We start from the raw sequence: 24,268 nt of genomic DNA, 5'->3' as shown, positions 1-24,268 counted from the left end.
CAGAGCCATGCTGAGCAGCTGCAGCCCAGTTAGTAATTTCCAATAAATCAGCCTTGTTAAAAATCAGGCACCACCTTCAAATGAAGAAAAATAGCCCCAATCAACAGTCGACCACATCAATCTGCCTCATAAACTCCACTATCAATGTGGAATTCTGATTAGTTACTCTAATTATGTCAGTATTTCACACTATTTTCATTGCCTGACAGCAGGAACAGACAAATCTGTAAATTACAACTACAATGGTAATTCTACTGCATTAACATACAGTATAAGTGAGCACAGAGAGTAGGAGAGAAGTAAACAGCTGCTGTGTGTGTTTTATTCTCTTCAGTTGTTCTTGCATTATGTTATGCTGCTGAAATCCAAACTCTGTAAAGTGCAAAAATCACCTTTTTTTTGACTTTGTGTTTGGAAACTTTAACACTGAACCGAGTTGGCTATCACCATCTAAAACTGTAGCGCTGACTGCAGGTAAAAACGGCAGACATCATGGCGTAATAATAACGCAGTGATGCTGAAGAAAAGCATTTGTTCTGTCAAACATTTCCTAACATTTCAACTGCTTCATAATAAATGATCCACTGGCGACTTGACCAGTCACAGGAAACACAATGTACTTGTCAGTGTGATTAGCACTGAGCGATCGTTCATCAAAACTGATAAAGAGGTCGTTTCCAGCACTTCTGATACCTGATCAGTTTCAAATATAACAGTGAGCAATGGAACAAGGCAGAGGCCTCAGGTTGCAATGCTTGCTCCGAACAGAATACTGAGGCTTTTAGTATTAAAGTGCACTTTGTAAGCACTGATGTGGTCAAACCAACCAGGACTAAAATCTCAAAGATTTAAGATGGACTTTGCATTTTGACTGTGGCTAGTTTTCTCACAGTATAGCATGCTGTTTTCCTATATTGCCGATATTCCAGAAAAGTTATTACACAACACTTAAACCCATAATGTGTTGCTACAAGGACTGTTTTGTTTCACCCCGCTAACCTCATTAGCTTTACCTGATGACAAACTGTATATATGAGCTTATAAGTCTGTTTTCAACACATGACAAACAACCACTTGTGTTGCAGGCTGCTATGCAAGGAAGCCCACTGTATATACTCAACAGTCCGATGTTTGCTGAACCATGACAGCAGAGGAGAGAGCAAAAGGAAAACAGTAGAAATAGAATACACAATAACTAAAAGGACAGGGAAGAGAGCTCAGAACTCCATTAGGTGCTAATGGATTGTCATGCTTCAGTGTTCCCCCAAGAACGATTACTCCGGCCAGAGATGGGAAAGGAGATTGAGAGGCATGGGAGAAAGAGATAACCACAGAGTATAGAGGGATGAAGAAGAGAAAGTGGTGGGAATTCAAGTGATCCTCGAGGAAACAACATTACCTAGAGGCACTACTGCCCTTTCCCAATCAGCAGAAGGTAACATATATGAAGGTTTATCCCCGTATAAAATGCCAAGTGGCTGCCATCTTAGGTACAGTGACAACAGTTCTGCTCTTAACTCTGTCACAGCTGTTTCATCTGCTTGAGTGTTTGCACATGTGTTTGTCAGACTGCAGAAGAATCTCAAAAGATCACAGCGCTGTATGTGACAGAGAGAAAGCATGAAGGAAAATGACAACCCAAAGCATGACGACGAAGAGGAAAGGATGAATGAGGAAAAAAAATGAAACAGAACTGAGGTTGATCCAGAAATGGGAGAGGAGGCAATGGCGGGCAGAATCTGAAAGAGCAGCAGGATGGAGAAATGGAGTTTTTTTTTTTTTAAGGAAGGGAAGATGGGAGGGGGAAAAAATGAAGAAGCAAGGAAAGGGTGAACAGAAAGACAGAAAGGAAAGCTCAGAAACTAGCATCCTGACAGGGTGACAATGAATCCAGCCCTTTTAGCTCAGGCATTATAGGCGAGGACATAGCCTGAGGTATTCTCTTTCACACACACACACTCGCTCGGCCTTTCTCTCACTTTCTCTCTAATAGACTTACATAGGCAAAAAGGGAAAGTGGGGGCACGGACACTTCACAGTCCATTACACACCACCGGACTGGCAACGTGCTGCAACAGTACAGGACAACCAGTACCCCTCATCTGATACCAGGTTAGACACGCTTGGTAACGTGTACTGGGTGAGCATCATCCAGTTGTGATTTTTAATTAGGCTGCTTTCCAAGTTTCTCCTCTGCTTCTGCACAGACCCAACAATTTGTCCCCTAGTCCTGTTTTTTTTTTCTTTGATCCACACAGATAAATCTATCACCTCCCCAAACCTCCAGTTACCTCTGCAATCAGCAGTACAGCCATATTGTCAGTACTGCAAAGAACTGCAGTCCCACCCTGAAGCTACATTGAACACGTAATGAGAGCATGTTGCAGTGTTTAGTGGATGCTACACTGTGTAGGAGTCATAATCCTGATGAATGTTGTCAAACAGAACTCCTCGGATTTAAGCAGTAGAACTCAGTGTTGACCTTGAGAACATTTTTTAAAGAAAAAAAAAAAACTATGTTAACCCAAGGCCCATTTCTCTTTTTTTCATAGCTATCAATCCCATTTCACAGGGGGAGGGAGGGGATTTGCTCAGTTGTCGTAGAGTTGGTTCTGTCGTCAGCAAGTGTCCTGAATGCAAATGTGATGCAGTCAGTCGAGAAACTCAAACTAAAAATAGTTCGGCTTCTGCAACAGGACAATAACGCAAAGCATAACTAAAAATCCAGCATTTCTGAACCACAAAATATGGAACTCTTGAAAGGATCCCTGCAGCTGAGGAGGGATGAAAGGCAGAACAAGTGTACTACCTTAAACTAGGGTTAAACCTGTTGAGCAGACTTGATTGTAATCACCACTATTGCTCTTCTTATAAACCTCTTTAGCAAATCATCTAACATTTCATTGCACTTACTGTGAAAAAATAGAATGTGGCAAATAATTCTTTCAATCTGGCTCTCATAGACACATCCAGTTTTCATCATTTACACAGGTTTGTGGTAAGTGTTGACTCTTTGCTCAGACAGCTAAGCTATGAGAGTCTAACTGTGATGCTGCTGGTAGCCCTCGCTGATTCAGCACAGTCTGTCCTAGTCTGACATTGTAGTGGGATCTTTATCACCTGCTCTTTGTCTTATCGGTGTATATCCTAAGCAGTGGTTACAATTAGATCCCTGAGCAAACATGATTTTAGGAAGAACACCAAGAAAAGAAGCTTTGTAAAACCTCAAAATGAGACAACAAAGCTTGAACTGTAGTGTAACAAGTATACTGTTCATCTAATTTATACTGACCAACCCACCACCCCCAAAATAGCTACTAAAATCCTTTTCAACACTATACACTGCAGGGATATACAGGGTACCAAACAAAAGTAATACATACAGTGTTTTGCAGGGTTATCGAGGGTGCACTGCTGCTTCATAATTCCCCCTCACAGCCTGCCTCTCTGCTGTAGTGTGCTAAATTGATTAACATAAGCTCGGCAGCTGCCTGCTTCCATTATGCTTCCAGTGTAATTTCAGGGTTGCTAACATACAGTTACCAAAACAGGACGTTACCGGCATTGTTATCGATCACATTAGTAACGATCACATGACACAGTTGTCCAAGTTCGTTCAACATTGTGTGTAGATTTTTCCCCCCCTTTTATCACTTGGAGAGGACTAGCTTCTGCAAAACTGGAGTAAGTTGCTTTTACACAGGGCAGTTTGCCGAGTTATCCTGAATTTTAATCATAAGACAAGATAAAACTCTTGAATCGAGGCATGTCATTGAAATTCACAACAACAAAAGTCATAGCAAGCAGTGGAACAAAGAACTGCTTACAGATACAGGATTAACAGGGATGGGATCAGCAAGTTCTGATTCCAGCGGAAAGTTGTTGCCGGGGGGGGGGGGGGGGGGGGAATCCGCGGAAAATTCCCATCCCTGATAAAAAGCGGAATTCCGCGAATTCGCGGAAAAATCACATCCCTGGATTAAAGATGAGTTAAGCAACACACTAGTCTGTTAGAAACAGCAACCAAGAGCACAGAGCTTTAACAACCTGACTGTCATCTCAGACTGTCAAACCACAGTGATATCACAAGATGCTTTCAGTTAAAAACAGACACATTTTTAGATGTAGAGTCAAAGATACAAGACATCACATTTATCCGACAGGCTCTTTAACGCAACTTATCATTAACAAGGCCTACACGTCTCTAAACTATCTAAAAAAAAAAAAGACAAGCAAGAGTGTGGTTCCTGTGCCTCTGAAGAATGAGACATCAGTGTGTGTCAGCAAGAGATTTAGGGCAGAGATTTTCATTACAGCCACAACTGGGTATAACCAAACCATCTTGTCAACTACAGGAGGTTTCCTGCTACATTTGGCCCACAATCAGAAACTGTAGAAAAGGCAGAGCAGATAAGAAAGAGGCGATACCTACACAGCATAAAGTCACCAGTGCAATACATTTTTACAGACACTTAATTTCACTGTGTTGCTTTCTTGGCTGTACTGCTACAAACAATCTTGCCATCTATAACCACGAGCCAAATGCCACATTTTTAGGGAGAGATTCCAAGTACTGCAGGAGATCTTTAACTGAAATTAGACGTAGGCAAGGCTACCAATTGCAGGAATGCAAAACAGGAAAACAACAGCAAATAAACAGGTTTTAACACTGAAAAGCAGACTTACTTCAAGCAAATGTCTGGCCATAAATCCAAAACATGATTAGAGTGTGGTCAGTAATAGTTTATAGACATTTTAGAGCTCCTAAACAGAGTGGCTCACATCTAAATAAATGCAACTCATCCAAATAAATTAGCTTTAAAAGTGTGCATACTTACGTAGGAAATGTTTCTCCAATAAGGCAATTTCCAAGTGACCTTTAACTTCATTGAGTCGATCTGACTCCGACCTCTGGAAGTCCTGAATGGCTGCAGCCATAGTGGGAGACCCTGAGCCAGCCTGTGCACGCACACACATTCACGCATACAACACACACAGATGTGCATATAAGAGTACATGCACACACATCCACACAATCATTGCAATCACAAACACAGGAAAAAAAAGAGAAAGACAGGTTTGGTATTCGATTTCCAAGTACTTGGCACAAAATACATACAATAGCACACATGCAGGGGTATCCCATATGATCTAACACGCACACAGATTAGCATGGTGACTCACTAATGTTTCCTCTCCCGGTTTAAGTCCAGCAGGAGCGAGATAGGAGGAGGAAGCCGAAAAAGAGGAGAACCCCCCCCTCCCCTTCTGACTACAGCAACAGTGATGACTCAAACCGCACTGACTAAGGGCTTTAACCCTGACACACAACGCTGGTAGGTGGACGGAAGGAATGGTAACGATTGAGAGGTGACGACTGTGTGAGAGAAGAGAGGAACGAGGGAGAAAGTGTGAGGGGGAAAAAGGGGTGAATTGGTGATGGAGGAAGAGGAAAGGAAAGAGCGAGAAGAGGAGGAGAGAGATGTCAGCGGATGATGAGCACTGCAGGTTGAGCATCGCTGCTCGACTATAGCAAGGGTCCTTTAAGAGTCTCCTACCATACACACACACACACACACAACGCTGCAGCAGCTTCTACCCGACAGCAACCAGCATGGTTTGTGTGTGTGTGCGTGTGTGTGTGTGTGTCTGCCTAGACTCACTGCAATGTCTCTCACTGATGTGCTCTCTGCAAAAGACTGAGAGAGAAGGAGGGAGAGATAGCACGAAACTGACAGTGACCTGAAAAAATGTGCTCTGGGAGAGAGCCAGAGTCTAACAAGAGAGAGAGAGAAGGGATGCAGAGATGGATAGTGCGTCCCTGAATAAAGAAGCACTTCAAAGAAAACAAATGAGAGCCTCTTCTGGAAGTGTGTCATCACGGAGGAAAGAGGATGCGGTCTGAAAAGAGAAAGAACAAATGGAGACAGGAGGATGAAAGAGAGGACGAAGATGAAGAAGACATGATGGAGGTGTGAGGAGCAGACGGTGGGGGTGAAACGAAGTTCTGCTGCATTACGAGTGTTCATGAACAGTTCTCTTGGGTTTTCATTTTTCCAGCTGCTTCGTCATGCTGGTCCAAAGCCGCTGCATTGACACACGTTCATGATATTTTATGCAGTCGTCCACACAGTCAGAATCTCTTGGTTGTCAAAAGTAGGTCGAGTCCTGACGTCACCCCAGACGATTATCGGCTGATTAATTATTGTGTTCCCCCTCTCCCTCTTTCATGACTGTGGCTGATGTGAGCTGAGGAGTCTCACTGGGCTCTGCTTTAAAAACGGTTGCTTATTAAATGATCAATATGGTATGAAATTATATCAGAGTATGTTGCTTTTTTCAGAAAAGACAAAATCATAAAACCTATGCAAACAATCACAGCTGCTCTGAGCTTTCAGTAATTTAGCCATTAGTTCTGCAGAAGAATCTTTGCCTGGTGTAAAATATAAACCAAATGATGCTGCCAAACATATTTACAAATCTAAAATGCAAGAATAAAGTCCACTATCTATGTTTAGCATCTTCAGCAAGGAGCAGTAATTAACTGCTGACTGCATAAAACTGGATGTATGTGTAAGAGATCATGACATTTTCCAAAACCAAATTTGACAGCACTGAGAAAAGCTCCAACTATGAACACAAAAAACATTTTCAGAGAACATTCCGATACTTTTCGATGGACAGGAAGACAACGCTGCAATTGAAGACACTCTCTGATTTCTTAGTGTCTCCATGATTTACACTTTTCCTGTTTCTGACTGGATAAGTCAGGGGGTGAGCTCTGTCAGAACCACATTTAATCCACTGCAACTTCACACACAGCCTTTTTTTGCCCTCCACAGAGTGACCTGTCCACTGAGCCACAACTCTCAGCACTATTTCCACACTGTGAGCCCAGTTCTGCAACTCTCTTCTTTAGCATAATCATTTCCTGCTCCAGTTATTTCATAAGGTTGATGAACGCAAACTGGAAATTCTGTGTGGAGTCAGAAAAGATCTTAATACTGACCGCTACCTCTTTTTCCCCTCTTGTTTTGGAGATTAACTGATATCCACAAACTCCCTAGAGCTCCTCTGGTGCCTTTTTCTCTTCATTCATTTCCTCCTCTTGCTGCTGCTAGAAAAACACTGTCACGAACTGCACGGTTGCCTTAGTACAGAACCATCACGGAAAAAAAAAATCCTAGTTCACCCTAGAGAGCAGCTCCTGGGCCTTTTACATACTACTCCCTCTCTGTTGTCATGTACATTTTAGGCCTGCAACTCTCTCATGAGATCCATTGAGAGTCTCACAGTAGGAGGAGAAATGCAGAGGGTGTGATTTCAAAGCCTTGTTCTGCTCATAAACAAATATCACAAGAGAGCGTCTTCGTGTTTGGCAGATTCTTGGGAGAGCAGGTTGCTGGTGGTGCTTGTTGATCTGCCATGGACACTGATAAACAACTAACAAATGGTTCTTGTCAGTCACAAAAAAATACAAAAACAATCGTCTATTTGGATTAAGAATCCCAGTTATTCAATGACTCTGATTTAGCTATCAGCTTCAAGTTGTTTCAGGCATGGGCTAACTACCAATACAGACATAGATGTGTTTTGTGATACGTGTCTTTTGCAATGTATGTGAAATGCTGCTATAACATTACAATTTCTGACACATAGCCAGCAATAAAATTAATGACAATTACATTTGATGGGAATGGATTTGGTCAATGATTTTAGTAGACTGTGCAGATTATTCACTGCACTCCTGTACAGTTTGATAATGGCTCTTCAAAAAAAAAAAAAAAGAAAGAAAGAGACTGAGGTCATTAACAATGCAAAAAAGGCAGTAAAATTTGTGACAGTATTTTGTGAATGCAACAACATGATCAAAAATAAAGCAAAGGAAATGGCACATCCTCTGCTAGTGTGCAAAAATACTGACAGTGTAACAAGATAATGCCGTTAAGCTCAACTTGACAGACAGATAGTAATTTATCTGTAGTGTCTGTTCTACTTTCACTTTTAGTTTTCTGCTAGTGAAACTGTACATCTCCCTCCTATCCAAGCTGGTTTCCTGTTAACATTGTCATTTTGAAACCTATCTAAAAAATTAAAAAAAAACACTTGAGTTGCTGCTGACAGAGGATCAGGAGGACAATTCTGCATACCCAAAAAGTCTCTTTGCAATGAAATTAAACTGTGAAAGAAGTAAAAAGGGAAAAAAATCTGCTTAGAGTTAAACTCAGAAAAGCATATCTGACTGCAGAGCAAAAAAAAAATAAAAAAATCACAACCATCAGTTATTTATGCAGCAGCTGCAAGGTTCTACAGCTCTTTATGAAGCTTCCTGGCAAACCTAAACCTATTTCCTTGGTATTCTGCAGTAGATACGTCAAAACCACAGACAAACAACCTGCAGTTTGGCTACTGTTCAAAGACAAAGATTACAATGTAGACTATAATCCAAACCGATTACAGTGGCGTTGTGGGATTTTTCTGCCATTACTAAACTGATCTTTAGTCCTTCCTATGAAACAGAGAGATAAGAGACTTGACTTAAATCGTAAGGGGATGATTACAGGTTCAAATATTCAGGACTAGTGAGAGCATGAATTGAAGGTTGAAGAGCTCTTGAAAAACTAGTAGTTGGTTGATTTATCATTTTGAATACCTGGTATACACAGCTGGAATATTATGATTAATTTATTTAACCCTCCGAACAACAACAACCCACCAGCATGTCTGAACATGCCATCGTTGAAAGAAATTGCAAAAACTACATTATTTATCAAAAACTGTAAAAACTGAGAATCATTAGAATCTGAGCTGACACAGACTTAATAGAGACTACTATGTAAACATATTAAAAATGTAAGTAAAATATCTATAGTATATAGAGTCAAAGTTTTTTCAGTATTGGCAATACTTGTGGGGACTTGGAAAATATTATACATGTTAATTGCAGTTTTTGCTATTCATCATCAAGAAATCAAACTTCTTTTTTTCCTTATCTAGGAGTTATGGCATTAAAACATTGTCATGCTGCACAAAAGACATTTTTGCTAGCCATGGCTCTTCTGTTGCCTTAGATGTGCAGGACTTCATATTGTAGTAAAAAAATTAGCCCACACTGAGTATAAATGTGCCGGGAGCAAAAACGGACAAAAGCTGTTAAGGATTCATATGGTTAAACAGAGAGAAAACTAATATTTAAAGGAAATACATTAGAGAGAGAAAACTAATATTTAAAGGTAATTAAAGGAAATACATTATCATATTTGGACAGCAGTGTTATGGGTACTTTGGACATTGTCTTGAACTATACCAACTTGCCATTTTAAAATGTACCTCATGAGTACTACAGACAACGGTTTCAGTAACACGGGATGATAAACGCAGGGAGGACGCCGCTTGATCTAGTCGGCAAAGTAAGAAGAGTCCAGTGAGGTCATATGCAGTCGTCTGTGCAATGACTGAACACCATCTGCCCAATGACATTCCCCTTATTTAATATGGATGACACAGGTTAGTTTGTCAAAAACGTATCAGCGCATGTATTCTACAGCCCAAGGGCACACTCTGTCCTCTTCTGAACAAATGAGGAAGACGAGATTCCCAAAAAGCAGCGGCGGCTTTTAGCTATAGAATGGAATGGCATGTTTTATGGGAAAGTGCAAGCCTCGTGTGTGTGTGCGTTTCCCAGCAGGAATAAGAGCTAGCCTGGTCTATTTTGGGGCTGTGGAGTATGACTCATCAGTGCTGTGATGTGGGTGATGCCTTCCCAGTGCGCTGGCTCTCACACAGCCAAACATCGGCTCACAGGTGCACACATGAAAACACCGCGCATGCAAATACTGGCGCGTGCCTAGAGAGTACGCTAAAAGTGCTGTCAGCTAGATCACTGACTGGAAATTGCTCGTTTACCTCCACCAGGCTTCGAGCAGTTTGTCAGTGGGACGCAGGAAAACCCACAGAACTACACAAACAGACTGCTGTGCAACAGTTCCATCAACGATCTGTTGAAGCAGAAACACAGAGGAAATAATAAAAGGAGGACAGAGATCCCTTGGGCCTTCATTCAGGAAATGATACCATCAAGTGACTAATCCGCTGTATTTAATTTGGGTATTGTGCTATCAAAGCGTGTGCAAGATGATGACGACAATCCTGGTGTTTTTGATACCAGCAAGGACAAGAGATAAGCGCACGTTCATGAAATGTGAACAGCATTGAGCGTGGGAGGAAACAAAATATCAGTAAACGTGATCCGTTTTTATTTTTATCAAGGGGCTTGAAAATCTCTCTCACAATTTCCTTCTCCTCCACATCTTCCCCTCTAGACATCTTGGAGTCCAATCTTCTGAGGCTAAATTCTTGTCCTCTTGCCTCTTTCATCACTTTCCCTGTTTTAATCTTTTCACTCCCTCCATTTTTCATTCCCTTCCTGCTGTCCAATATCTGTTCATCTCAACACTGCTCTCACTATTTCCGCTCTTGTCTGGCGCTGATTGCCATCTCTAAGTCATGTCTTCCGATGGAAAACCTTTAACGCTGTCATCTGTGCCATATTTCTTTATCGTGACAAGCCCTCCCTTCGTCTCTTCCTCTTCGGGGTATAAGCAGGAAAGCAGCGGGCTTAAAAAAGAAGCAGGGTGTTGCATCTACCCTAGCACTCAATAAGCAAGCAAGGGATGTTTAAACAACATGAGAGAGGTGAAACAGTGGCTAATGCATGTTCCCCTCCCTCTGTTTTTTTGTTTTGAAGCAATGAGTTGAGAGTGTCTTTTTCAGACGGAATAATTCATGAGCACACCAACAAAAATCCTCCATTTGTGTCCACCCAGTCAAGGCTGACATAGGACAGGAATGAAACAAGTCTTTACTCAGAAAGGATGAAAAGCACAAAGAAACTGCAAAACAGAGGAGGAACTAAAACAAACACCGGGTCAGGTAAAAACCCAGCCCAACTCCACACATATATACCCTTGCCCTTGAGCACTCACAGGGTCTCGCAGGACGTCGTCTGTGTCCCGCAGAGCTGATCTGGGCTTCAGCTGCATGTCGTCGCTACATTCGTTGTCGGAGGCAGGTGGCGACTCGGCCAGGTCCGGGAAGTCGTCTCTCGTCCTGGGGCCTCGGAAGCGGATCTTGTCCAGGCGCTTTAGCATGGTCAACACCGCGCACCTGGGCTTTACCTTAACATGGCGGACGGCAACCCTGTGGTACACAAAAATAAAAAGACAGGGGTTACTTTAGTGGCTGTGTGGAAAACTGCTTCCAGCGAAGAGTCATTCAAACGTGGATTTTCTCGCCACTGTTTTCCCAGTAATTTCATCTTTCTGTGACCTCATGAGAAAACTGTTTGTTTCTATGTTACCATAATTCACTCAATTATGTGAGCACTTGATTTATACGTTAGATATACTATGCATGAATGATTCCTTTGATTTGCTAGTAAGTCATTAAATTCCATGGTGATCCAGTAGTCGAGTGTTTATGATGAATACCACATGGACACAAAAGCCATCAGCAATGAGTTCTCAGTTGAATTCTCCGCCTGTTGGAGCTGTAGAGCATGTTTTACCCCCAAATGTCTTTCCCTACATTAGAATAAAGGCAAAAATGGCCAGAACATTATCTTTAAAAAAAATGTCAACGCCAAAGAAATGTAGAGTATCCTCCTAAGACCTGAGCTTTGGTTTGGTTTGCATTTTAGTTTTTTTTTTCTACTTACTTGGGACAAGGAGGAAGCAATAAATATAATAACTGGATAATATCTAATTATTATGTTTATTACATTTATATTATATATATTTCCTACCAGATTTACATTATTATTATTTGCAGTAGTAGTAGAAGTAGTAATAGTATTAAAAATATGCCCTTTTAGAAAACAAAAAAACAAAAAACAAAAGCATTTCTACATATGTGGACAGCAGGTCTTGTGCTGTTAGTTTGTGGTCTAACTCCACTTTAGGTTATTCTAACAATAAATATTGCATTCACTGAAAATTGAATGGAAAGAAAATTGGATGACGAATTAATGACAAGTCAACTTTCAAGCAAAAATGCAAAATATTTCAAGTTTCCAGTTCTCAGAATGTGAAGTTTAGCTGTTATTCCTAGTCTGGACATTATAATATTTGAATATCTTTGGGGTTTATGGAGGAAATGGAAACAAACAACAAAACAAAAATCAATTAAAAGAAGAAATAATATCATAATTTCTTGATTATAGGAAAAAAATGTTGTTTCGAGTCCTAAACATGTTGAAACATAAAATAACCAACAACAAAACTCACAATCTGCCTTGAATATCCACAGAATTATTTGGAGCAACAAAAAAAAAAAAAAAAAGAATAAAAAAAAATCATTCCATGCTGCTTGAGATGTATCCTTTTTTGCCTCCACCTGTTTTGAATCATTTTCAATAAATTCCCTTCAGAAAGTTCAACATCAACAATGTGAAAACTGATGACACCAAACATCACATATCCAAGTTAGGGTCCTATTCTCTACACCAGGTCATGTGTGACATAAAACACAAGCCAACCTCTAACCATAAATTATACTGAAATTCTAATCTCATCAGAGTTTGGTTTTTGCTCTACCCTTTGGCCTACACCGGAACATGGGACAGCCACATTAACTTGAACTCCTCTGGAAAACAGTTGACAGCAGCGTATTTGCAGACCTCTTTCATTGATTTAATATTTGCAGCTGGTACGGCGGCACTGGTCGTAGGTGGTTGTGAAAAGCTTAATGGTTGTATTTTGGTGTCGAGGGCAGAGATATAATGATAATAAATAGAACAGTCGGGCTGCTTGAGTCATCATACACACAATCACTGCAGCAAGCTTTATCCCATGACGGTAACTAAACAAAGAAACATCCATTTACAGCACAATTGTGTGCTACAAATCATGACAACTATCCAAATAGAAGGCGGTTTTAAACCACAGCAGCTGCTGAACTGTTACTTGCAAAGATATTTCAGTCTGCTCTGGGCTACTTCTGCACACATACAATACAGTGCCCTAGAAAAGCGTGTTAGGGAATCGCAATGTTCAAACGACTCTTTGTATAAAATGACAAAATCCGTGTGAATAAAAATCTAAAAGGGAGTGTCTACTTGTGTGACATTGTAGCGTTTTGATGTCAAATTCAAATGGCTTAAGCAGCAAAATCCTCACATTTCATTCTGCTGTTATTACACTTTTTGGAGGGCATCACATCCCCTATTCGAACCACCACAAGTCTTTCATTTTTAGAATGAGCACTGCTGAATAAATAAAACGGCAGTAAGATCTTACTGCTGCACATTAGGGTCGATCCTGATTGGACCAAAAAGAAAGAAAAATAAGTTACAACCATCAATCATTTGTACTGGCAGCTGAGCAGTCAAAAATGTGACGTAAATCTGGCTGCGTTTTGTTTGATTTTACTGCCGTGACATGCAGTTGGCTCAAGGATTAAAAGTAGTTCTTCGTGATGTAATACTCTTGAGATTACTTCATCTGCTTTACTGTCACATAACAAGATGACATAATGTTTATCTGACTGACACCACTGTTGGACTGTATTTTTTTTTGTGAATGACTGGTTAAATGATGCGCTGATGGACTTGTTGTCAAACTCATCTCTGAACTCAGAGGTGCAGCAACCAGGCAGCTGAAATATCTTCCCCTACCACCTGCTTTTCTCAATGACTACACATTCAGTTGTATGTTCAGGCTGAATGAATGAAGGACAACAAAGCCATCAGCTCAACCACTTTCTTTTCAATTAAATACAGGCTCCTTAATTTGTTCAGTCCTCATTACTTGATCCTCACAGAACCCAGAAACTGATCAAGTCTGCCATCATGACGGGCATTCCTCACTCCAATTTACTACACTAAGTGAATTCTCTGCGCCGCGATAAACAAGACTGGTTGGACACACAATAGATTGAGCCACAGACATTAAAACTGGGAAATCCAAACAGCAAAGTAAAGCTACATGAAAGTGCAGAATAATCACTGGTAAGCATCGCACATGAAGTGTCGATTAACCCTCTGAATGCCACAACAGGCCAGCTGGCTTCAAAAGCATGCTATCCTTACAAAATCACCAAAAATAACACTATTTTTCAATATCAGAAGCTATAAAAACAGAGAGAACTAGAAAAGCACTCAGAGAGCGCAATATTCCACCATGGCTGCTTAGTCATACCATTTCCGATGGCTGAAATCTTGAAAAATTTGTTGATGGAGACTAGAAGCCGCATCATTGCCCAAATTGATTGATCCTTATGTCATTTCTGACGCTTTCTAAAAATTCCATCCAAACATGTTTGTCTGTTTTTGAGTAATGTTGCTAACAGACAGACAAACCAACACCAATCGTCACATAATTCCGCCTCCATGGCAGAGTAATAATTGCATTTTGAAAAAATTTTCCAGAGACGCTTTAACTACTAATCTGTGATGTGGTTTTTCAGCTGGGAAACTTAAGATCTGAGCTTAAAATTATGATATTTTATCAAAATCACTTTCTTCTACATGTCTGTTTGAAAAAAATAAATAAATCATTTGCTCTAACAAAATTCTATAAGAAAAAAAAAAACTCCCACAAAATCCTGCAATACTCACTGCAACTGTAAAGCCTCGAGTCACTAAGCAGAAGTCAATGGTCACATAACAAAAATTCAAGAAGTTTTTTCTGAATTGCAGGCTGTGCTTATATGAAACGTTTTGAAGGCAAATATGGAAACAATTTCAAAATGGAAGTAGGAAAATATTTGTAGTATTGAGTCACCATTTCTTTTCAAGCATCGGTAACACCTCTGGCACTTGGAAAAAATGTCATACATGTGATTCAGTGTTTTTTAATGTAATGAGAACTTTGACATACTGCACAAACATCATTTTAGAGTCTGGATTTCTAGCCACGATAACGCCGTTTTCATGGACAAGCAAGGCTTTGCGTTGCAGTACAAAACAAGCCCACTGTGAGTAAAACTGTGACAGGAGCAAATACGACCTAGAAAAGGTTGGTTCAGAAGGTTAAGCTTGGATTTAGCTTTTTTCAAAGACAAGTCAATACATCTCTCCTTGTGTTTTCTGTCAGGAGACACAGCGAAGAGGTGCAATCAGGGAAAGTGGTGTAGCCAGGGGAACTGAAATGCACCCAGAGGCAAGCAGACTGTCTGTGGAAGGTTTTAGTGTGTAAACTGATATTTTATGAACAAATATTACATTTACACACAATCCAACATGTAAGTGGAAATTACAGACGCGACAGGAGGGTTTACATTTCCTCCCTGAGGGCCGAGTGGAAACGTGGTGAGTGGCAGGCTAATAAACACTTCGCTCCACTTGTCAAGACACCGGTCACTATGAAATCCGTTCTCACAGTAACCACCTGAATCCACTCGCTGCATGCTCGAAGCAACAGCTCAGTCAGTCTCTGGTCAGCTCACACAATCTTTGGTTAGCTAGCAGAAAATCTAACCATAACAGCGGTGACTGATGAAAGGATTAGCTGCACATTAAACAACCCCTAGAAATGAACATTTTTCCAATCGGATTTGCATTAAAACATCATGTTCAAACACACACTAGTCAGTCTGTAAATATGTGCCAACAACTCCTATTCAAGAGCGCACTACCTGTTTCCAAGCTCTTCTGTCGGTTCTCATGTACTGACATATTTGTGGCAGCCAAACACAATATCAGTACTGATTACAACTAGGGATGTGAGGGACTAGTCGTTTAATCGTTTAACCGCCTACTCATTTATTAGACGTTTAGTATTTTACTAGTCGGTTAAACGCTAGTGTGTCTCACTCTAAAATGTGCCGTCTTGCGCTCTGATACGCTCCGACGGCGAGTCTCGTCTCCTCGGTTTTCAAACTCTGTAAACTCCAAAACTTTGAATGAAAACACGCCCACAACTGATGCTCAGATTGAAGTTCCAGATGTCCGTCATCTCCTGGTGTACAGTACATGAGGCACACGAGGCAGTAAATTTGAAGCTATGGCTTGTTATGTTCGGCAATGTTGCTTGTCGCAATATTGCGACTTTGGCGCTTAAAGGGTTAAATTGCAAGTTTTCCGAACCGACTAGTCGCCAATAAAATTAGCGACTCGTCGGTTCGGAAATTAGTCGAAATTCCCATTCCTAATTACAACATACTGATTTCTGTTTTTTTGCTATTGAAAATGTGTGAAATCTTATTTCATTGCGGATAAGTACATCATACTTGTTTATTACTGATGAATTCTTTGACTAATGAACACCTCCACACATATTTAGCCAAACCTGGTGCATTCAAGTTAACTGCAATAAGTAAGTCTATCTGTTCTAGCTTTTGGAAGAACATAAATGATAATTCTTTAGCTCTGATGCTAAATACTTGTTCCAAGTGAAGATAGACATTGTATGAAGATTGAAAAGGGCTCATTCTGATGAGACACGAAGACAGTCTGCAGGCAGCTCACAAGGTCAAGCAAACGTGAGTCAGTAGAGCTGTATTGTTAAAGTCTGTGCAAAAGACTTTCAGAGATTAGTTTCAAAACACATTATACGTGTCAGAAAATGGTTGCTAAAAACATACGTTAAGGCTAAGAGCTAAAATGTGGAGTTGGACAGTTAAACGCTTCCTTCTTTTTCATACAGAATTATCCAAAGTAGTTTAAATCAATCCACTGGACTTTAAGAAAGTTCTGATGAACTGAAGAAGCCTCTTGGATGAGAGGTGAAACATCTTCAAGGAACTTTCTTAAATTCCAGTGGATTGATTTAAACTACTTTGGATAACCATGACTTGGCTGAATGAGAACCTACACAGACTTCATACAGAATTCTTTGGGTGGGTCAGAAATCACAACTCGATGACACACTGGAGTATGAATTTGCACGATCCTAACATGATATTGTTATTCAAACTACAGTACATCAGCATCAGTGGTTGTCCTGCTTAATCAAGAGTACACCTATTGCTAGAGCTTGCAGTTTGCTAGCTATGAAAGTGCATCTTCACTGGATGCCAGAATTTGCAGAGCAACTCAGTGTCTTCGGTTTAATTTCCTGAGAACAATGAGATGGAAAGAAGTCGATTGATTTCATGAAGAGACACACTGAGGATCACCACTAATACCTGCTTCTGCAATGACCTTTTTACACTGGGCAGCTTTATAAAATTTTAGTTAGGGATAACTGGGATGTATGGATCATCTGCTGTTGTGGGTGAGTGCATGACCAACACAGAGTTTTAAGTTGCCTTGGGTGCTTAGTTTATTGCAGTTGGTAAGTTAATCCACGGCCACAAAGTGACAAAGACATTCAGTTTGGTTCTTTTAAACTTAACTCTGGTCCTTTTTTATAATTAGGACGGTTCATGTGGGCTAGTGTGACAGCTGTCAATCAGCGCCTTCAGCTTTCACACTCCCAGTGTTTCAGAGAAAAGACTTCTGCTTATTTTTGAAAGATTAATAACAGCTTTTAGTTGCATAATATAGTCAAATCACATATTTCTAACCGTGTTAAACAGACTTTAAGTTGTTCATTTATCATCTCCTAATTTGCAATTAAAAGATTTGCACTGGAGCAAGTTATATACTGTATTATCTGATAATATAAAAAGCGTGGGTGTGCTTCCTCCCTAATAGACTAATTCTGGGACAAACATTGTATCCTTTGCCTCCTTTCACTGCGGTGTTCTTCAGGCTACTTGGCATTTATTTATTTTCTTTTGTAAAGACTTCTTTTTCTGGTCGAGAGGCAGCTTCAACCACCACATTTTAAATAAGAGGATGAAAAGAGGAGGAGGAAGAGCAGGAGGAGGAAGAGGAGAGGGCTTCAGCTCAAGGTCTGATCAGTGTGAATGTTACTGTGGGGAGACGCACAAACAGCCCTCGTGAGTCATCTGCTTTGCTCTGTACAAACACAAAGAAACCTCCATCCACCTTCATTATAACTGCAAACACACCAGCTAGGGAAGAGGCTGGTGCAGTCATAAAACACAACAACAAAGACATGCACACGTGCACATAAAACAATATGACAATGTAGTATCACACAGGCTGGTAGTGTTTGTTTATTACTGCATATATTAGTCAGGGCTGAGTAGCTTTACAAGCCCGGTGTGTATCCCCTGTACAAGCTTAATATACCGTGTGTGTGTGTGTGTGTGTTACCCTGAGTAATCTTTTGCTAATAACCCATAGTAGCTGGAGGTTACTCCTGGTCACACAGGTCACACTCTCTACAACAGCCAATCACAGTCATTCACTGAAATAAGAATATGAAAGGCCGTCTAATACCTCTGGCCTACATAAAAATGCATTTTTCTTGCAATTACTGCAAATAATTAGCTGACTGACAAAGAAATATTTTAGCAACTATACTACGGGTAATCACTTTATCCTAAAGGAATGCATGAGTAAAATTTCCAGAGACGTGATGCTTCTTAAATGCAAAGTTTTTCAATTTAAAATGAACATCTAAAGACAAAAAACAGCATTAAAAGGAGCATTTATATAAAATGTTAACTGCTGGTCAAAACGTTTGAGGTCCAAGTAAATAAAAATGAACAAAACTTTGTATTTCTCTGACCTCAAACCCATCGGAAAGTATTTGTAGCACGGGCTTTTTTTGCAACAGCAATTTAATGTGTTTACATACAGAGATACCAATTTCGCATATTCTTTTTAAATTTTTAATGCTGAGCTACATCGATTCAAACTGAATTTATGTAACACAGCAACATTCTTTACTGAACATTTTTCTGTAAACAAAACGTATTAAGCTACAGCTAACGCAAACAGAGCATTCTCGTGTAGCTGCTTCATGTTTAAATGTACAGCTGGAGAAAACATACGGTGACTTATGTAGTGAGTGCAAACCACAGCAAACACAATGTTTATCAGAAAACGCCTCCACAAAACAAGCAATATTTCTCTGCCAAGACCTGTTTTTACATATTGCAGAGCAGACCCACGGAAATGTCATTTAGGTGTGCAACTCTTGCTGTTGTGTGGAAGCTACTTGCAGCATGAAAGCTGACTGCAACTGCAAATATTCTTCACCGACCCATTTATTAAAACAATGTGTCTGTAGTTGCTCTATAAACAGAAACACTGGTGCTCCTCTGTTGTGTTTGTCACTCAGGAGGTGTTTGCTGTGTTGGTACACCCCACTGGCAGTTACCGTGGCAACTAGGGTTGTCAACAAAACAGCAAGGGCTTAAATCTTAAAGATTAGAACTTTAAGAAATAATAATTTAAAAAAGCCCAGTGTCAGAATAACAAAACAAAAACAGCACTGCAGTATTCCTTTTGATTAATAAATAATTGCATTGAATTCACCACAGATTTTAGATTGTCAAGTACACATCCTTGTTAGTAACCAAAAACATACTTGATTATGAGTCTTTTCACAGTCTTTACATACTTTACATTTTGGTAACAGAGAATGGCTATACTTTCACCTGAGTACCTATCTGACAAACCTAAATGTTCTCAGCTTTTCAGGGCTGTGGAGGCCTAAACCTCCACTAGCACTCTTGGCTATTTACATCTATAAGAGGATACCGACATACCATAGCCACATGACACGTGAGTAGCTCATCCTATATCGGTACTGTCCATTAACCGTGAATGAAAGAGAAGGAGGGCAGTGGAGGCACTCGAACAGCGCCGTACTGAAAACGAAAAGCTTCAGCGCTCACACAAGTAGGCCGCCGTCTGTGAAAGTGTATTTTCTGGGACATTAGTCAGTCAGCTTGGATAATAACCGCTTGTTAGAATTAAATGCCACAGTGTAGTGTTTCTGCCTTTGAGAGTGATGCAAAACTAGTTTCCTTTTACAGGTGCTCTCACTCCAACCGTGCCACATAAACCCACAGAGGAACATCCTGTCGTCATTATCATCCACGCTGCTTAGTTTCTGTGAAAAGACCAGGCTGGATACAGCAAAACGGTCACCTGTGGAGCTATTCTCAACTTCTACAAGTTTCACAAGACACTAAGAGGGGCCGAGAGGGGGAGTGGGATGACCTTTCGATGCCTCATCTGCAGGCATTAGCCAGAAGGTTCATGTGTGTAGCTGCAACTTTTGTTTAGCTCACTTTCCTGCATTTCTAATGAAGCGAGAGGCGACAGATGGTCAGAGAAAAAAAAAACAAAACATCAGGCTACTGCCATGCTGAATACTAACTGAAACTAAGTCTGCTGCTGCCAGGTGTCACTGTAAGAGGACAGAAACATTAAAATGTTTTAATCGGCCTATAGGCAACTATTGCATCATCTCCCCAAACACACACAGCCTCTAGCTTCGTGCACAGTTGTGATTTTTTTTTTTTCCATCAAGCCTATTCTTTCTATTTGATGTCAACCCTGGGGACGGAGCAGGAAAAGAAGAAGAGAGTACAAATATCATGAACTTTAATTAGAACTGCTCCGCTTTGTTTGTAGTTGGAGGCTAAACAAGAGTCTCAGGCACTAAGACGCATGTATACAAGCAGTACAGTCCCAGTAAACAAATCCTGACACAAGAATAATGGTAGGAACAGGAAGAATACACAAGCTTTTATCTGACACACTAATGCAACCCTGTGGGCAATGTGCATTTGGCTGAAGAAGAATAAAAGTCAGTCATGGCGTGCGTTTTTTTAAACCTAACATCACATCCGGGCTCTCTTCTAAATGCCAGTTTGTGTTTGTGACAGAGTCATGTGCACCTTGTGACAGTCATTTAAGTGGTTATAAACACCACTAACCGGCAACAAAAATGAGCGATTCATAACCAGGGACATTCTTGTTTTGGAACGGATATTAAGAAGTAAGCAGATTCCTACAGAACTGCTCACATGCTGTCAGAAAGTGATGCAACAGCAGACAGCATCAGTCCTGATCTGCTGCTATTATTCCGCCATGTAGTTATATAAACACGGGTATTAACAATCAATACTGGGCAGTCTGGCCTCTGGCTCATAAAACAGTAGTTCAGATCACAGAGTAATCACATGTGACCTTTGTGCCAGCTCAACAAGGTACTTCCAGGAGATAGTAAATCTTCTCCTCACTGACATGAATGGGGATTTAATCTAGCTTTGATTGCATGTTTTTGAGCAGTAAACAGAAATGTTAGTGCTTTCCAAGTCATCCAGGAACACTTAACAAGGTTTAAGCTTACGATTCAGGCCTGCAAGCGTATTTTAGTGTGAAATTCACTTGAAATCTTAGTTTGAAACAAAATTAGCTGTCATTATTCAGGCTATACAAATCATTCAGGTACACCAAAAGAGGTTTAAGCTATGGTTTACTGTCTGTGAGTAAATTTTAGCAGAAAATTTACTAAAAAAACAAAAACAAACTTAGCTGTCATTTTTCACTCTTTTCACGTCATTCAGATAAACTTAAGGTTTAGGCTAATGTTTAATGCCTGTATGTATATTTTAGTTCAACATTCACTTAAAGTCTTAGTTTTAAACAAAATTAGCCGTCAGTACTTGGCTTTTCAGATGGTTCAGGGACACTCAACGAGGTTTAGGCTAATGTTTGATGAATCTAATTACATGGTAGCATAAAATTCACTTGAAATGAAAGATTTAACGAAAAATTACCTCTCATCATTTAGGCTTTTCAAGTTGTCCAGGTACACTGAAGAAGGTTTAAGCTAATGTTTGATTCCTGCAAGCTTATTTTAGCATAAAAGTCACAAAAAACGTGAGTTTCGAGCACAATTAGCTGCCATTATTTGGGCTTTTCAAGTCTTCCAAGTACACTTGTGGAGGTTTAAGGCAAGTTTATTTTAGCATAAAATGAACTTGATTTCATAGTCTTGATGCACTTAAAGTTTAAGCTAATGTTTGACACCTGCAAGTTTTATCGAGCATAAAATGCAAATAAATTTTTTGCTTTAAACCATGTTATCTGTCAATATTTGGACTTTTCAGGTTGTTCAGGTACACTTGAGGAGGTTAAAGCTAATGTTTCATGCCTCTATGTGTATTTTAGCATAAAAATTAACAAAAATCTTGGCTTTAACAAAATTAAGTGTCATTATTTAGGCTTTTCAAGTTGCTCAGGTACACTTAACAAGGTTTAACCTCATGTTTGTTGATTGCAAGTATATTTTAGCATGACATTTAACTAAAATCTTAGTTTACAACTAACTTAACTATTTATTTGGGCCTTTGAAATCATTCAGGTGCACTTAACGAGGTTTACGTTAGTGTTTGATGAACGTATGTTTATTCTAGCATAAAATTCACCCAAAGCCTTAGTTTTAAACAAAATGTACTGTCATTATTTGGGCTTTTTAAGTCATACATGTACACTAAATGAGGTTTAAGCTAATGTTTGATACCTGCAAGTATATTCTCAGCATAAAATTCACTTAAAATCTTAGTCTGAAATAATTAAATTAGTCGTTCGGGTACACTTAATGAGGTTTAAGCTGATGACTGATGCCTGCCAATTTATTTTATTTCACTTCAAATCTCGGTTTTAAACAAAGTTGGTTGTCATTAGTATGGCTTTTCAAGTCGTGCAGGTACTCTGAACGAGGTTTAAGCTAATGTTTGATGCCTGTAAGTGTAGTTAGCGCAAAATTCGCCTGAAATCTTGTAGTAAACAGAGTCAGCTGTCACTAGTCGGATTTTGAAGTCGCTCACGTGCACTACACGAAGTTGAAGCTAATGTCTGATGCCTGTAAATATATTTTTTACATAAAATTCAATCAAAATTTAAGTTTTTATAAAGTATGAGTCAATATTAGGTGATAGGAGGTGGCTGTGGATTAAAAACACAGAGAAATGCTCATCTAAAACAGCAGCAGTAGATGTTATCAGTGTGGTTTTGAACTGTGTCGACGACCATTAGTCTCTAATACAGTTTAGCTAGGCCAAATGTGTCCGCTATACTTTTTCCAACCATCATATTAACCGTTTCATTTTGATTTTAGGGCCTCGAATTAACGCTCCGACATTTTTGTTCTCAGCCGCAACATTTGAGGGAGACGAAATGAAAACAAAAATAATCCGCATTTTGGACGACTCGGGTGAGATGAATGACATAAAACGAAAACAACAGACGTCTGAATGGTGTAAAAATGATTAGAAAACAGGCGTCCTTACCCAGCACGTAAATCGTAGCAAAGTTTCATGAACACTAAGATTGCCTTGAGTCCGCTTTATCCTTCAGTACACCTGCTGCTGCTCCAAATTAGCGCCAGTCTCACGGCGAAACCTGCTCACTTGGTCCATCCATCCCGACAGTACCCACTAAATGTCGTCTCCTGATGAAGGTTGAGCGGTTTGGCAGGCAGACAAAATGAAAAAAAAAAGAAAAGAAAACAGAAAAAGAAATGTACCAGTTGCGTCCCCCTCCTCTCCGGAGAGAGCAGCCTGACCAGTAGCGGTGGCCCGGAGCTCCCAGAAACTAGCCTTCCCCAGGTCTCTTGTTGATTTCGCAGAAACGGGCAGCGAGCAGGGCCGAGGATGTTTCGTCAGTGTGCGGCGCTGCTTTCTTAAAGGGGCCGCTGACAGAGAGCGACGCTCCGGAGGCGGTGAGTGGAGACCCGGTCGGCTCTCCTTACCACCGCCCTGTGGTTGATGAATTAACCAGCGGCTGGTAAACAACGGCCTCATTAAATCTAATCCAGCATTACGGCAGAGATATATTCCCACTGACAGCAATGTTATATTTCCCGTCCATTTAGGGTAATTTATATATGGAGGCATTAACATTTTCGGAAAATTTTTAAAAGAATATATTTTCGGATATGAAAAAAAAATCTAAATAAAAAATTCGGAAACCTTGGCATTTTATGAAGATTTTTATTTATTATTTTCTTTATAATTTAACAAGCAGTTTTGAAAATTGAAAGATTTCAATTTAATTAATTAATTTATTTATTTAATACATTTTTGGACTTTTTAATTTAGATTTTTCTGACATTTGTGACCTATTTTTTGACATGTTGCATTATTATTTTTTTAAAAAGCACGTTTTTATTTTTCTGTGATTTTTTTGATGATTTTTAAAAAAAAGAAAAACAGTTTAACAATATTGCACTTATATTTTAGACGTTTTTAAGAAACATTTTAAATTTGTATTAATATTTTTCAAACCTAATAATATTTTCAGGTTTTTTCATAAATATATATATATATTTTTATTTTTTAATATTTTATCATTTTTCCCCCTTTCCTGTCTATTTTGGGTAATTTATATTTGGAGGCATTTTAATAATAGCCTATTTCAGACATTTAAAATAAATATTTTTGAACATTAAAA

At 39.7% G+C, this 24,268-nt stretch overlaps 1 protein-coding gene across 2 annotated transcripts in view; it reads right to left on the bottom strand.

Annotated features, from left to right (window-relative positions):
* Window positions 1-23,497, bottom strand: part of gramd4a (GRAM domain containing 4a) — a 59,768-nt gene extending 36,271 nt beyond the window's left edge. The window contains exons 1-3 of one of the 2 annotated variants that reach the window (XM_022193887.2): window positions 23,107-23,497; window positions 10,986-11,199; window positions 4,839-4,959 (exon numbers count right to left, since the gene is read on the bottom strand). In XM_022193887.2, the coding sequence (XP_022049579.1) occupies window positions 4,839-4,959; window positions 10,986-11,199; window positions 23,107-23,135 (364 nt within the window). In that variant the 5' untranslated portion in view covers window positions 23,136-23,497. Of the gene's footprint in view, window positions 1-4,838; window positions 4,960-5,184; window positions 5,589-10,985; window positions 11,200-23,106 lie in introns of those variants that run through there. The other variant, XM_051946316.1, reaches the window with a different exon arrangement.
* Between the last annotated feature and the right edge of the window lie 771 nt (window positions 23,498-24,268).

Source organism: Acanthochromis polyacanthus, chromosome 1 (genome assembly GCF_021347895.1).
Source record: "Acanthochromis polyacanthus isolate Apoly-LR-REF ecotype Palm Island chromosome 1, KAUST_Apoly_ChrSc, whole genome shotgun sequence".
Classification (NCBI taxonomy): Eukaryota; Metazoa; Chordata; class Actinopteri; family Pomacentridae; genus Acanthochromis; species Acanthochromis polyacanthus.
The sequence above is the reverse complement of the archived record's forward strand: the minus strand, read 5'-3'. Positions and strand labels throughout refer to the sequence as shown.